This window comes from Cornus florida, unplaced genomic scaffold (genome assembly GCF_030987335.1).
Source record: "Cornus florida cultivar Cherokee Brave unplaced genomic scaffold, ASM3098733v1 CherokeeBrave_3.0.0_Hap2_Chr08, whole genome shotgun sequence".
Lineage (NCBI taxonomy): Eukaryota > Viridiplantae > Streptophyta > Magnoliopsida > Cornales > Cornaceae > Cornus > Cornus florida.
The window spans coordinates 77,395,657-77,410,592 of record NW_026775578.1 but is presented as its reverse complement, the minus strand read 5'-3'; the positions used below and the strand labels follow the sequence as shown (position 1 = coordinate 77,410,592).

Below are 14,936 nucleotides of genomic sequence, written 5' to 3'. Positions count from 1 at the left end.
AACAATATCATCAACAGTGTTGTTAAAGGCACGCCTAGGCTTGAGGCTCAGGTTTAGCGCCTGTTGTTATCCCAGGCTCACTGATGTTTACTAGGCGCGCGCCTCGGTTGCGCCTCGTCCTGTTTGTGAGGTGCGCCTCACTGATATTTGTTTAAAAAAATACGATTGTTCTATTTCTCAAGCCAAAAAGGGTACTTTTGGCAACTTAATAAACAAAAAAGAAAGCTCAACCATACGATATAAGGAACTTTTGTTCAAAAGAATAAAAAAAAAAAGAAAGCCCAAGAGTAAAGTGTTAACCGAACAACGATAGAATGAGATTGTGAGACGAAGACGAAGCCCTAATTGCAGAGATGAATGACGAAGCCACATCAGTTCTTTTTTTTTTTTTTTTTTTTTTTTCTTTCTTCTCCTCTAGATCTCTCCTCTCTTCTTATCTTTGTTTACATCTCTCTCTCTTCGTCTAGTTCTCTCCTCTGTTTTTTTTTTTTTTGTTAACAAATTTTTATTTTTTATTTTATTTTTATTTTTATTTATTTATTTTTTTTGCCATTCAAAAAACACATTTTGCTTTGCCTTTCAAGAAAACAAATTTGTGCTATGTTTTATGGTTGTTGGATGCTTGTATAGTTGATGGATTTACTTTTTTATATTTGATATTAATTTTTAGAATATTGATATGACTTATGAGATATGAATGTTAGTATGGTACTTAAATTTTCAATTGTGCGCCTTACTTCACTCAGGTGCGCGCCTCGCCATGCGCCTAGGCTCCAAAGGACCTCTAGCACCTTGGGCCTTTAATAACTATGATCATCAGCAAATAACTTTCGCATTGTTGTCAACGAGGGAGGTTAATTTGGTTACGCTTGAAAGTGGGCAAGTACTGGATGGTGGTTGATGGAGATGGGAACGGCATCCAATACCACTTTCGCTATCCCATCAACATCACACGGCTATACCTGATCAGATCCAACCACCACTGTACATCACATTTCTCAAAGAAAGCACCTCACATTTCTCAAAGAAAGCAAAGCACCTCACATTTCTCAAAGAAAGCACTCACTATTATGGCTGAAACAACCATTCTGACTCATGTACTGGCCCAATTCAGCCAGCAAGTCTCTGCCACAAATCTCCAATTACTTATTTAGCCACGTCAGTATCTACTTGTCTGCTTGTGTTAACAGTCCATCCTTTGCAATTTGCAGTTCAATTGAGTGAATGGATTGGGAGTGTATGCCTTGAAACAACGGGTTTTTTCCCCCGAAACTCCAAGGGAGTCATATTCCTGATTGTTTAATGTGTACATGAAAATTCTGGTAGCCATTCGCAAACAAAGGATTTTATTCCAAAACTCCAAGGGAGACATATTCCAGATTGTTTGATGTGTACATGAAAATTCTGGTTGCCAATGGCAATCGGCTGATATGGAGTTGAAGATAAGGACATGGACGATGGTGGTGAATCAAGGTGGGGGCGATGGCTGAAATAGCACAGGGAGGGGTGATAGTTGTGAGGGGAGGTGGTGTCGGTCCAAGAGAAAAATGATAGGAGAAGAACAGCAAAGAGAGGAAGCAGGTTTCACTATCTTTTATCAGAAATACAAGTATAAGTTACTGGTGTAACTTTAATTTCACAAATTCTGATCTTTTACTTTTTTCTTCTTCTTTTTTTTTTTTTTTAATTTAAATAAAAGAAAAGTCATACATTTAATTTCGCATTATTGGTAATGGAAATCTAACGCCCTGGCCTGATTTGCATATTTTGAATTGCAAAATCATGATAGTTCAAGGTTTTGTTTATTATTTTATTTTTTATCAATATACCCTAATTTTTTTTAATGGGGAAACTGCAGCCTTTGTTTGCAGTTCCTGTAAGATATACTAAATTTCCTGGTATTACAGGTTGAGCCTGGACACACAGTCCTTGTTCATGCAGCAGCTGGTGGAGTTGGGTCTCTATTGTGCCAGTGGGCAAATGCCCTGGGTGCCATTGTTATTGGAACCGTCTCAACCAAAGAGAAGGCTGCTCAAGCCAAAGATGATGGATGCCACCATCCCATAAATTACAAAGAAGAGGACTTTGTTAGCTGTGTCAACGAGATAACTTCCGGGAAAGGGGTTGACGTTGTCTATGATTCTGTTGGAAGAGACACCTTTCAGGTAATGGCTATTCTAACCTTATTAGCATATATCTAACAATGGTGAAAACTGGTTTTAGCCAGGTGGCTTTACGTCTAATTAAAGTAAATCAAGGATCAACTAAAGACTCGTCAACTAAAGGACAATCCAAACACAAGAACTATCATATAGGCCTGGTGAATTATTATCTTTTTAACCCGGGTCCTAATCAATCGAACCTGGTTTTCTTAATTTCAGCTAGGCTTGGTTTGGCTTATAGAATTCATTTGTACTTCATATTTCTCAATTTAAAAGCCAGCTTGGTGGCATAAAAAAACTCGACCCACATTAAGCAGGATCAGATGGATCAGGTGGGCATGTTGGATTTTAAGTTCTGTGAGTAGTAGTCTCTAATATAGACGTTATTGTGTTCAGGGATCATTAGCATCCTTAAAGCCTCGTGGATATATGGTGAGTTTTGGGCAGTCATCCGGTACACCAGACCCTCTTCCTCTGTCAGCACTTGCGCCAAAATCACTGTTCTTGACTAGGCCTTCCCTCATGCAATACACTGCAACACGAGAGGAGCTGTTGGAAGCTGCTGGAGAGTTATTTGCTAATGTTGCATCAGGTATCCTACGAGCCCGTGTAAACCACACATACCCATTATCTCAGGCAGCACAAGCACATTCCGACCTCGAGAGTCGGAAAACATCCGGATCTGTTGTGCTGATACCAGACAGCAACTCGCAGTAAATCCATATCTCCAACCATCCTTATTCCCTCCTTGAAGGGGAAAAATTTCTGGTTGGCATCATTGGATTGTGCAATGAACATGAAATGTAATTACATGTTGGATCATTGTACTACCTGATGTGTGAAACTTATTACCTGAGATGAGAGCATTTTCATATTCTGTTATCATGGATGATAAAACTGTAACATGAAAAATCAAACAATTGATATCTTATATTATTGATGTTGGTCCTTTGTTTTGGTTCTTTTGCTCATGGATGTGTTAGCTATTTTTCTCTTTGGTCTGTGTAGTTTTAATGTTTTAAATTGATACATGTTCTGAAGCAGATCCATCAGAGGGTGAGCTTCAAGTTGACTTGAATTCTAATTTCATGTACTATTGTCAAACAATCAGACAAGCACTTAAACATGCTATGAGATGTGTGCATAAATACGCTTATTCTTTTGATTTAAGTTTATTATATGTACTTGTATTTGAAACTTTCTTATTATAAAATTTGTTCCCAATTTTTTTTTTTCTCACATAAGAGGTAAAACCCCCCACACTTTACAGGTGAGACTAATCCAACTTAGGCACATGTAACACTCTATTTGATTGTGTGAATCGGGACACAAGTATGTACCCACTAAAGTCACGAATTTGTTTGGTTAAAAGGCCTGTTTGGCAACCACAGTTAATATGTGCTTTTGCTTTGACCCGAAACAGAAATAATGTTTTTGTTTTTAAAGTGTGTTCAATACTATTTAAAAACTTGTTTGGTAACGTAAATTTGTTACAGAATTTTTAGAAGTAAAAACATGAAAGTATGTTTGGTAAAAAGTGTTACAAGTTTGAAAATTTGAATGCTTAGTTAAAAATGTTATTTTAGAAAGGAAAATTTTTTTCTAAAAATAACTTTTTAAACTAACCATTCAAATTTTCAAACTTGTAACATTTTTTTACCAAATATGCTTTCATGTTTTTACTTTTAAAAATCTTGTAACAAATTTACGTTACCAAACAAGCTTCTAAATTGTGTTGAACACACTTTAAAAGCGGAAACATTATTTCTGCTTTGGGTCAAAGCAAAAACACAAAGCAACTTTGGTTGCCAAATGACTCGTAATTTTTTTATTTATTGAAATTTCCATTTGAACTCCCCTCCCATGTTTTGTTCTCTGGCACAATGTTCCCTGGACAAATTTTGGACTTTGTACAGTTTCTTATATCATTACATTTGCTTAACTTTTCCAAAAATAATACTAATACTAAAATCCATTTGAAGAAAAAATTCGAAGGCATATTTGGTTCAGCATTCTAGAATAGTTTTCTGTTTGAAGAAGAGAACATGAAAATTAAAAACTCTACAGAAACTTTTTTTTTTTTTCCTCCCTAGTTTGTACAGAATTTATTTGGTTGGCAGTTTTTAAAAAATTGTTTTTCAAAAACTCTATTTTCTGAACCAAATGGTCTTTCAATTTTTTATTTGGATAACCGGGTGTCCGAGGCTTTTGTGGATCCGTGCAAAGGTACCTCTCCACACGCATCAGGTAAGGATTGGACTATGTTTGCGTCCGCAACCCCTAAGAAATTGATCGCATTCGAGAGAACTCAAATCTGAGACTTAATGTTTCATGACGCACTAAGTCCCAGACTTCACTGTTGGAGTCAACCCCTTGGGGTTAATAGTCTTTCAATTTTTGGTAGTCTTAGGGATCAAAATCATGGTCCATGGCTAGGGCTGCAAAGGAATCAAGTCAAGCCGAGCTTGGCTCGTGACGAGTTCAAAAAATTGAGCTCGGGCACAGGCTGTGGCTAGGACTCAGGCTCTTCTTGATTTAAAAAAACTTAGGCTCGGCTCGTTTAAGAAAACAAGTAAAACTCAAAGCTATGATTTTTACCTCTGAAGAAAAACAGTACATCTGCAACACAAGCAGTGATATAAAATTATTTTATGGTACTTTGGTCTTCTCTTTTCTTCCGACAACCAGACTTGATTTAGGGCTTTAAGGACTTCAAAGCAAGGGGTTCTCTACGTCCGATCTTTGGTTTGTTTGTTTAAGTCATATTTATGGTTGACTTATGCAATTCCTAGTAAATGTTTTATCAGTTATAAGCAGTTGAATTTTGAAATAGATTTTGGGTGTATGGAATGAATGGGGTTTTTTTGACTGGAAATTTTATAACGTAGACAAATTCAGAAAAAAAAAAAAAGAAAAAAAAAAAGAGAGGATTTGAAGGGATTTGATAACCTACTATTACTCATGTCTTTAACTTACCGAAATTATCCCTATCTCTCTCTATCTTTCTACGTTTCTCCTCTCATCCCTCCCTTATCTTTTTAGTCTTGATTCTTGAATCTATCTGTACATAGTGTAATCTTTGTAGTACACTATTTTTGTTTTTTTATTTTATTTTATGGGTTTGGTCTAAATTTGCAAACCGATGCAAATATACATTATTATACACATTTATTAGGTTAAAAAAATACATAAATATATATCGTAAAATGGAACAAGATTTGAATCCAAATGTTTGAATGTTTTAGCCTTTATGCTGTACTGACTCTTCGAAAATGTTCTTAATGCCGTATTGATTTAGGGTTTGTAAAGACTTCAATGTTTCCTTGATTGATTCTAACACTATTTGTGTGTGTATTTGGTGTGGAAAGGGTTTATAGAGGGGTTAGACACATCCAAGAGTAAGTTGAATAGATGTTGGTTTGCTTATGAAAAAAAAAGAAAAAAGAAAAAAAAGAATATTGGTTTCATTATAGAATGATATATGGAACAAGCATGCTAATTTCAGAAGAATGGTGATACGGAGTGCCGAAGTCGTGGACTACACACCCCTCTCTCATGTTCGACTTTCAAACTTCAATATGGAGGGAAAATTTTCCATCACATAAAACGCCACGTGGCAACAAACTAAGCAAAAGGGTGGTTAGCTGCATTGGGCCGAGGAGAGAAGTCCAAACCAAGCTAAATAATAAAAGGCCCAGAAGAATCACACCAAGTGAAGATTCGACCCAAAAAGTAAAGACCAGCCCAATTCAAAACCTTGGTCAACATGGTCGGGAGTAACGCTGAATGAATATATTAACTACCCACTCCACCACATGGTATGATATTGTCCACTTTGGACTTGAGTTCGCACGGTTTTGCTCTTAGACTTCACCCCAAAAAGCCTTATACCAATTGGAGATGATACACTTACATATAAGCACTTCACCTTTCCTTCTCCCAAGCGATGTGGGACCTGTGCACCCGTAACTCGCCAATGTAGTAGACTGACAGTATCTCTCACACCCGCCCACAGCACACCCGCCCATAAGGTCATCACAATCCACCCCACTTGGAAGCTCGACGTCTTCGTCGACACACTTTCAGTTGGGTCAGGTTCTGATACCATTTGTATGTAAGGCACAATCACGGCTCCAAAATAATCTCACTCCACGAATATAAATACAGGGGCAAGACCCAATGGAAAGGCATTCGATTCCCGATTCTATAAGCCCTTATTCTTCCTTGATCTAATTTCCTGTCTTCTATTTCTGTTTGTATGTTTTTCAATTAAGTGTTTGAGTGTAAAATCATTTGGGTAGAAAATACTACAAAGCAACACATCTTTTAGTCTTCTATTTTTGTTTGTATGTTTTTCGATGAAGTGTTTGAATGTAAAATCATTTGGGTCCAACAATTATCAATAGGATGAGCTAATATTTTTTTAGGTGGGCTAATACTAGTAATAATTGTTTTTTGGTTTGGCAAAAATTGACTATAATAATTTTTTTTTTTATTTTTTGGGTGGGCTTGTGCCCACCTCAAAATACGCCCATGGTTGAAACTCGAAATAATAATCATGAAAAAGAGCTTTTAACACAGTTAAATTTTGTTTCAATACATTTGTTTTAGATTATTTATTTATTTTTATATTTTTCATTGGCAAAAACTCAGGCATTGTATGTTCTTATGTTCTTACTGGTACTTGAATTCGCACCTTCCATTTTTAAGAAGTAAAGAAAATACTACGATACAACACATCTTTTAGTCATTTGTTAAAGATTCAACACATAAGATTTTGAATATTTTAAGTGCATATGTTGAAAATTTTTGCAGCACGCCAAAACAACAATTCCTTGCAACTCGAGGATCCAAATACCCATTCAACATTGTGAGAGCAATAGCGTGCAGAGGATGATAACAATACCAATATAGAAGAATTGTGCAAAAGTGACAAAATCAAAGTCATACATAGCCAAAGCAAGAGTTCGAACTCCAAAGCACTAATCAGAACAGTACGATATATCCACTTTTACAATACGTATCTTCCACTTATTGATTAGACATCATGAATTAATTCAGAAATGCTTTCCACTTGATTTCTTAGAAAATCCTTGAGACGTTTACCATATAATGCATATCAGTCGTTCGACAAGACGTCAACAAGACTCAAAATTCTTCTGGTTCCCTGTTATATGTGACAGACTGTCCATTAAGGCATGTTAATGGAAATTACTTCTATGACTGATGAAGAAATTGAGTTGCCACAAACGACTTTGACGAGGACCTTGACTTAGGAACCATGATTTACTTCAAGAAAAATGCTATATTTTCAGTATTTCATTTCTCAGCTCTATATATGTGCATAAGTTCATAACCATAATTAATTTGTGTTGTTGCTGCTTTATTTTGATTCCCAATTGTCATCTTTTCAGTTACTGAAAATGATCAATAGAGAGAGTTTCCTTAAATTTCTCCACATGATTGTTGTTGCGCTACTTCTACTATGCATGAAAATGAAACCAGCTCCTGGGTTATTCACTTCGGGAATTGGAGATGATGCTAATGTGAGATGCGTAGAGAGGGAGAGACAAGCTCTCCTTCATTTTAAGCAGGAGCTCATTGATGATTGTGGTCTTCTCTCTTCTTGGGGGAGCACAACAGGAGAGAAGAAAGACTGCTGCAAATGGAGAGGAGTCCAATGTAGCAACCGCACTGGTCATGTCATTGTGCTTGATCTTCATGTCCCACCCCCTCTCTACGAATTGTATGGTGCTTATCAGCCTTTGAGAGGTAAGATTAGTCCTTCATTGTTTGATTTGCAGCATTTAAAGTATTTAGACCTCAGTTACAATGATTTTGAAGGGAGCCGCATCCCAGAATTCATTGGTTCCTTTAGTAGATTACAATACCTCAACCTTACAGGGGCTGGCTTTTCCGGCAAAGTTCCTTCTCAGTTTGGGAACCTTTCGGAATTGTGCTCTCTTGATCTCAGCCGTAATGATTTGAGTGTAAAAAATCTTAAGTGGCTTTCTCATCTTTCTTCATTAAGATACCTTGATCTGAGTTCCGTTGACCTTAGTGAAGCAACTGATTGGATGGAGGCAACTAGTAATCTTCCTCTTTTAACAGACTTGCACTTGTCTTCTTGTAGACTGCGTGCTGTCATTCCCTCCACTCTTTTGTTGATTAATTCTTCAAAGTCTCTTGCTTCCCTTAATCTCTCTGTGAATTCTCTCACATCTTCAATATTCAGCTGGTTGTGCAACTTCAATAGCAGTCTTGTTGAAGTGTATCTTTCTCAGAACAACTTGCAAGGTCTGATTCCAAATGCTCTTGGAAACCTGAAGTTCCTAACCCATCTTGATCTCTCTTCCAATCACCTTGAAGGCGGAATTCCAAAATCTTTTGGGAACTTGAGTAGTTTACAAACATTACATCTGTCACAAAACAATTTAACAGAACAGCTTCCTAAGTTTGTTCAGAACTTGTCAGGGCCTGTGGAGAACACATTAGAGATTTTGCAATTGAGTGAGAATAAACTCAGTGGTTCATTACCGGATATTACAAAATTTTCAAACTTGAGGGAATTGTATCTTGATTATAATCAATTGAATGGATCTTTCCCGGAAAGTTTTGGACAAATTTCCACCATTGTTGTTCTAGATCTGTCTGAAAATTGTATTACGGGGTCATTGCCTCGTCTTACAGTATTTTTATCATTGAGAGAGTTGCATCTGTCGAACAATCAGATAAATGGGACACTAACTGAAGCCCACTTCTCCAATCTCTCCAACTTACAACACTTGGACTTATCTTTTAACTCGTTGGTTTTAAACTTCAGCTCTGATTGGATTCCTCCTTTTCAGCTGGATGTCATAAAGTTGCGCTCTTGCCAGTTGGGGCCTCGTTTCCCAAACTGGCTTCTAACTCAAAACAATTATTCTGAGCTTGATATCTCTGGTGCTGGAATTTCAGATACTGTCCCTAAACGGTTTTGGGATTTATCCCCCAAACTGGCTTACCTAAATCTCTCATTCAACCAGATCAAGGGAATGGTGTACGATTTGTCATTAAATAATCTCTATAGAGATCAACTTCATATAGAGATAGATTTGAGCTGTAATCATTTTGAAGGTCCCATACCACTTTATGATCCCAGTGTGACATCATTGCATCTCTACAACAATACGTTTTCAGGGTCAGTTTCTTCCTTATGCAAGATGAAAAGTGTGTCTTTTACTACTGCTATAGACCTCTGCATTAACCAACTATCAGGAGAGCTTCCTGACTGTTGGATGCATATGGAAAACTTACTCATTCTTGATTTTGCTAACAATAATTTGACTGGGAGAATTCCTAGCTCTATTGGCTTCCTCCATCAGCTTCAAACCTTGAATTTGCGCAACAATAATTTTATTGGGGAATTGCCTTCGTCCTTGAAGAATTGCCGAAATTTGATACACTTGGATCTAGGAGAAAATAAATTATCCGGAAAAATACCCGCGTGGATAGGGTCAAACCTAACAAAAATGATGGTTCTTAGTCTCCGATCGAACGAGTTCTCTGGAAGCGTACCTGTTAATATATGCCATCTTAACAAAATTCGTATCTTGGACCTCTCTCAAAACAATATATCTGGAAATATACCACGATGCGTCAACAATTTCACATCTTTGGTTCAAAGGGATAATGATGATGAAGAAATTGCCATCCTTTATCCACAAATTAATCGTATTTATCATGTGGATTATGTGGACAGTGCATTGTTGCTATGGAAAGGACAAGTCTATGAGTACCAAAATACTCTAGGACTAGTAAGAGGCATTGATCTATCATGCAATAAATTGACTGGAAAAATTCCTGAAGAAATCTCGAGTCTTGCAGAATTAATCTTCTTGAACCTATCGAGGAACAATTTGACAGGAACCATTTTTCAAAAGGTTGGGCAGTTGGAAAAGTTAGAAATTCTTGATTTGTCCCAAAACCAGCTTTCTGGTGAGATTCCTTCAGGCCTTGCTCGTCTAACTTTTCTTAGTGTCTTGGACTTGTCATATAACAATTTGTCTGGCAAAATTCCATCAAGCACTCAACTGCAGAGCTTTGATGCTGCTTCTTATACTGGGAATCAAGAACTTTGCGGGCTTCCACTACCTAATAAGTGCCCAGGAGATGATTCAGATGCTGTAGATCCTTCTTCCATTGATGATTGCCAAAAAGACAACAACATTCAAGAGGACAGCTTCATAACCCCTGAATTTTATATCAGCATGGGGTTAGGTTTTGGTGTTGGATTTGGGGGATTATTTGGGACTTTAGTGCTCAAAAGGACATGGAGATATGCTTATTTCAAGTTGTTGAACAACATAACAGATTGGCTCTATGTGACAGCAGCTGTGAATATGGCTAGACTGCAGAGGAGGCTTCAAAGCTAATTGGTAAACATCTTTTTCACTTTTATTCTTTTCTTTTGTTTTATGGGTTACGTGAAGTTGTCAAAGGAACTTTTTCAAATTCTAAACTAGGATCTGATATTGCATAACTCAGACAAATGTGTGCTTCGCTGTAGTTCTTTTGCATAATTTAAACTATGGCTAATTAAATATGCCTAAATTGATTTTAACATTGTTTGGCTATGTCACATTCAAATCTCAGGCTTTACATGATGTCAAGGCTACTAATAACAGCACCACCAGATTATCACTGAATAAAAAAGAGTTGTTGCTCAGTTTATGAACTAGTTATGGTTGGCGGCTTTTACTTTGCTTAAATTGATTCTAACATTGTTTTACTTGTTTTTTGCTCTGTTTTTTCAGTGCAAGCTACTACACCCAACAAAATGAGCTTTTGTTCCTCTAGAAGAACATGAAACGGCCTTTTGGGTATCTATGTTCAGCTACCTCCTTTCTGTATTTCTTGAAGAAAATAATTTTATAAATATTTTTTATGTATTTCATTTTGGAACTAGTTTGTGTGTGCTTAAAGACTTCCATAATTTATTTTGAACCATTTGTGTGATGATTGATGATTAAATAGTTTGTCTATCTCATGTTTGTACTCTTCGCAGTTGTGGATTATTGACCTTGATTAAACCTAATGCCCTGTTTCCAAATTTTAAATTCTACCGAATTAGTAATCCCTTAATAAGCACTTCTGCTTCATCAATTTGACTAGGATTTCAGAAGTAAAAAGATGTATGACTAGCTCCTCCTATCTATTTCTTGAAAAATGTAACATTATATATATATATATATATATATATATATATATATATATCTCAGTGTGCACAAGGGTCATCCATGGCTTAATTTTGACAATTTTCATGCAATACATATAATACATTATTTTTATGTACTCTTTAGCACATGAAAATCATACCTAATTAATAAACTCTTTGTAAACATTTGTGCACTCTTGAACCCCTAGGGTTTTGCACACCCACCTCTGCACTTAGTAAACTTAATACTCCTTCAAATCGCTACTTTAGATAGCATGATTGTACCCCTTTAATTGTACATCTTTATATGTGGTTGGCCTGTATTTCATTGCTCTTAAATTATTTGAACTACACATACTCTTAACAACTAAAATTTAAGAAGATATCATAGTAGAGCAGGAAAGAAGACTTGGGAAGTGTGACAATCTCTAAAATTTATAAAACACATGGGTTACGTTAAGATTGTTTGCAGCCAGATTTGGTTGAGTTATGCAAATTTGTACTCCTCAAATGGTTTGTAGCTAGAAACACTCATCTCACTATTTTGTACCTCATGTTCTTCTCGGTACTGAATATAGGCAAACCTTTGCATAAATGCTAATAATTGGTATCGGTAGTCATGAATCTAAATTAGTATGATTATAAGGAAGCACCTATAAGCACAAAAGCAACCATCATTTTTTTCCTGAAAAATAACACATTCACTCATTTTGTCCATGGAATTTGAACCTTTAAACTACTTCAAGAAGTTGAGACCACAAACTTCACGCACGTGCAACTATTAATTAGTAACCTGATCTTTGCATCAAAGAAACAGTATCATTCAAAATTGGTGAGGGTGCTTGAATGGAAGAGAGTTCTGAGATGATGGAATGCCACCCTCCTTAGCTGCAGAATCTTTCTCCAGCTCCTAGAAGCATTTGTTCTTCATCAGGTAACTTATCGCCCACTGCACCTATATACCTATAATAGAGCCCAAATGTGCTTTAACATTGCTGCCTAGTTAGTTAGTTCAAAGGTTGGAAGCCCTAACCCCCTTGCATTTTGGTGTGCATTTCTTGTTTTGTTGGATTGCAGAGTGGTTACTGTGGGCCGTGGGGTTTTCCTGCTGACTATGAGTGTGAAGTTACGGAGAATGGTGCTCCATTGCACCAACCAGGTCCTTTCCCTGGAGTTCTACAAGACATTGGAGGCGGTACCTCAGGCGCATTGGAGGCTACAGGATGAGCCTTTTATCACTTCCAGTGAGTCGCAACCAAAGTAGTGTGCTGCTTGCACTTGTTTTGATTCTTTATCTAGAAATGTTGTTCCAAAGCTGAAATCATCTTTTATGCTGTCTTATTCGTGTTTGTTTTGTCAAAATAGTTTGTCTATTGGATCGAACAGAATTTATGGGTAAGACAATCTTAAACCATTAATAATAACCTCTAATTGAAATTCAAACAGGCCCTTGGTGAAACTTGCTTAATTGCTTACAGAAGGTCTCAGACTGAGAATGTATTACTGATTATTTCATTTTAACCATAGTTTTAATTCGCGAGTCATCGTCAGACTTTGGTGTAGTTCCAATCTGATGTAAGTTACTGAATTTACAACCTAATTTGAATGTATTACTGATTATTTCATTTTAACCATAGTTTTTGTTGTTTTTTGAAAAATTATAGTGTGTTCGATCAAAATAGAATATATTTTTAGTCTTGCAGCCAGATTTATAGATGAATTCATGAAAACTTCCTCTGTTTTCCTGCTTTTTAATTTATACCTCTAACAATATATAGGAGTATGTAAACGGTGAGAATATCTTGAATTTGAATTGACCAAATTTGTTTTAAGGTCTGGGTTTGTGTAAAGCCCTTGAAAATTTGAAATCCGATTCCAACAGTAAATTCTAGTGAAATTCGATTCTCCACAATTATGTAGTTCATGAAATCCAACCAGTCCTGAGGGTCAGTATATTTTCCAAAATTATACGAGCAGGAAATTCAACTAGTGACTGAACACTTTGATTTTTACAGCAAAACTCAGTATATTTGCAAACTAGTGACCAGTATAAGAATGAATTTGAGAGTAACAAGCACTAGTGACTGAACTCATTGGTGCTTTCGTGATTAAACGCATTTGAACTAAATTTTCTTCGAATTCAATTCTAAGGCACAAATTTTATGCAACCGAAGATGGCGTTAATACTTTCGGCATAGACATTTTTGTTAGTTGATAGGGATAGGGAGTTATGGGGATGGAAATCAGTTCTATTGTTTCAAAAAGGAGTGTCTTAATGGGAGAATGCATGGTTTTCTAGGTGCAATTAGATGGTGATTCGGGTAACTGTATTGGATGCAGGTGTGTGTCTAGGTGTCCGACCTACTAGAATCCAAATTTCAAGGTACCAGATATGTGTCCAAAAGTTGGATATGTGTATGCATTTAAATACATTTATATGTTTTTATGGAAGTGCTATTTAATTTAATGCTGTTTTAAATGTATATTATCATTACATCAAGAAACAAAACTCTTATGGTCCCCTGTTATATGTGACAGTCCACTAAGGCATGTTCATGCCGTGTTGACCACTTCATTCACTGAATGATACTTCTTCCATGAAGTATATCTGCAAATATCTAGCATTATAGCCACTAGTAGTTTCTGTCATTTCATTCGGAAAAAAGCAGACTAGCATTACAGCCAGACTAGTATATCTTTATTCCAAGGTTGAAAAGTGTTTAGGAATATAATTTTGGAAATCTTTCAGTGCAGCTTAAGATATAAATAAAGGTCACTGCATGGCTGAGGGAAATAAAAAGAAGTATATCTGCAAATCCTTAGTGATTAGGGCTTTGCTGCTTAACCATGTAAACTACAGAGTTATGAACAGTAGCTTAGCAACCAAAGTCCCAATCATGCATAGGTCAGTTAAATGAAGACCCTACTGTGCCTCTAAAATAAGTTTTAAACTCATGCTATAATTCATTAAATTGCTAATTTAGACTTAGACGGTTACATCCTTTCCATCCATAACTAGCATGCAAAGTTGTTTAAGTTCTTCTTGTTCCTTCCATTTGCATAATTGTATAATTGTATCACTTATGCATTGAGAGCTTATAAAACACCTATGTTACATGTTAAATACCTCAGTCCACTTCCTACACAGTTCTAGACTCAGAAATCATCCAAACAGTGCACCCGAAAACCCAGTACACATCAAAATAGGAGAGCATGCTCTCAAAACTCGAGAGTCGGCTCTAGACTCCCCAGAGCTGGCTCTGGAGATGAGGAAGCCGGCTCCCTCCTCCATGGAGCCGACTCTTTCTCTCTCTGAGAGCCGTCTTTAACCTCCGCAACTTCTGCGACCTTCTGCTTCGTCTCGGTCGCTTCCAACCTGTCTGATTGTTTTAACACTGACCCTAGAAGTCCTAAGTGTGTCCAGTATCATCCTACTTCATTATTCAGACCAATTTGCATCATTAAACTTCTTTAACACTTACTGATTAAAACATGCTAAAGAAAACAAATACTGTAACCAAACTTGCAGAAATCATCACAAAACTAATTCAAAGCATACATATGATTAATTTGACATA

At 36.5% G+C, this 14,936-nt stretch overlaps 2 protein-coding genes across 3 annotated transcripts in view; both read left to right on the top strand.

Annotated features, from left to right (window-relative positions):
* Positions 1-3,131, top strand: part of LOC132268155 (uncharacterized) — a 41,865-nt gene extending 38,734 nt beyond the window's left edge. For both annotated transcript variants that reach the window (XM_059768919.1, XM_059768920.1), the window contains exons 4-5: positions 1,908-2,165; positions 2,559-3,131. In XM_059768919.1, the coding sequence (XP_059624902.1) occupies positions 1,908-2,165; positions 2,559-2,879 (579 nt within the window). In that variant the 3' untranslated portion in view covers positions 2,880-3,131. The remainder of the gene's footprint in view (positions 1-1,907; positions 2,166-2,558) is intronic.
* Positions 3,132-7,531: 4,400 nt separating this feature from the next.
* LOC132268154 (receptor-like protein EIX2) lies at positions 7,532-11,401 on the top strand. The gene is made up of 2 exons (XM_059768917.1): positions 7,532-10,579; positions 10,958-11,401. The coding sequence occupies exon 1, from the start codon at positions 7,586-7,588 to the stop codon at positions 10,574-10,576; it is 2,991 nt and encodes a 996-aa protein (XP_059624900.1). The 5' UTR covers positions 7,532-7,585; the 3' UTR covers positions 10,577-10,579; positions 10,958-11,401.
* Positions 11,402-14,936: the final 3,535 nt, after the last annotated feature.

What these genes read in the sequence shown, in the direction of transcription:
- LOC132268154 (XM_059768917.1), top strand. Translation starts at nt 7,586, where the DNA reads ATGATCAATAGAGAGAGTTTCCTTAAATTTCTCCACATGATTGTTGTT.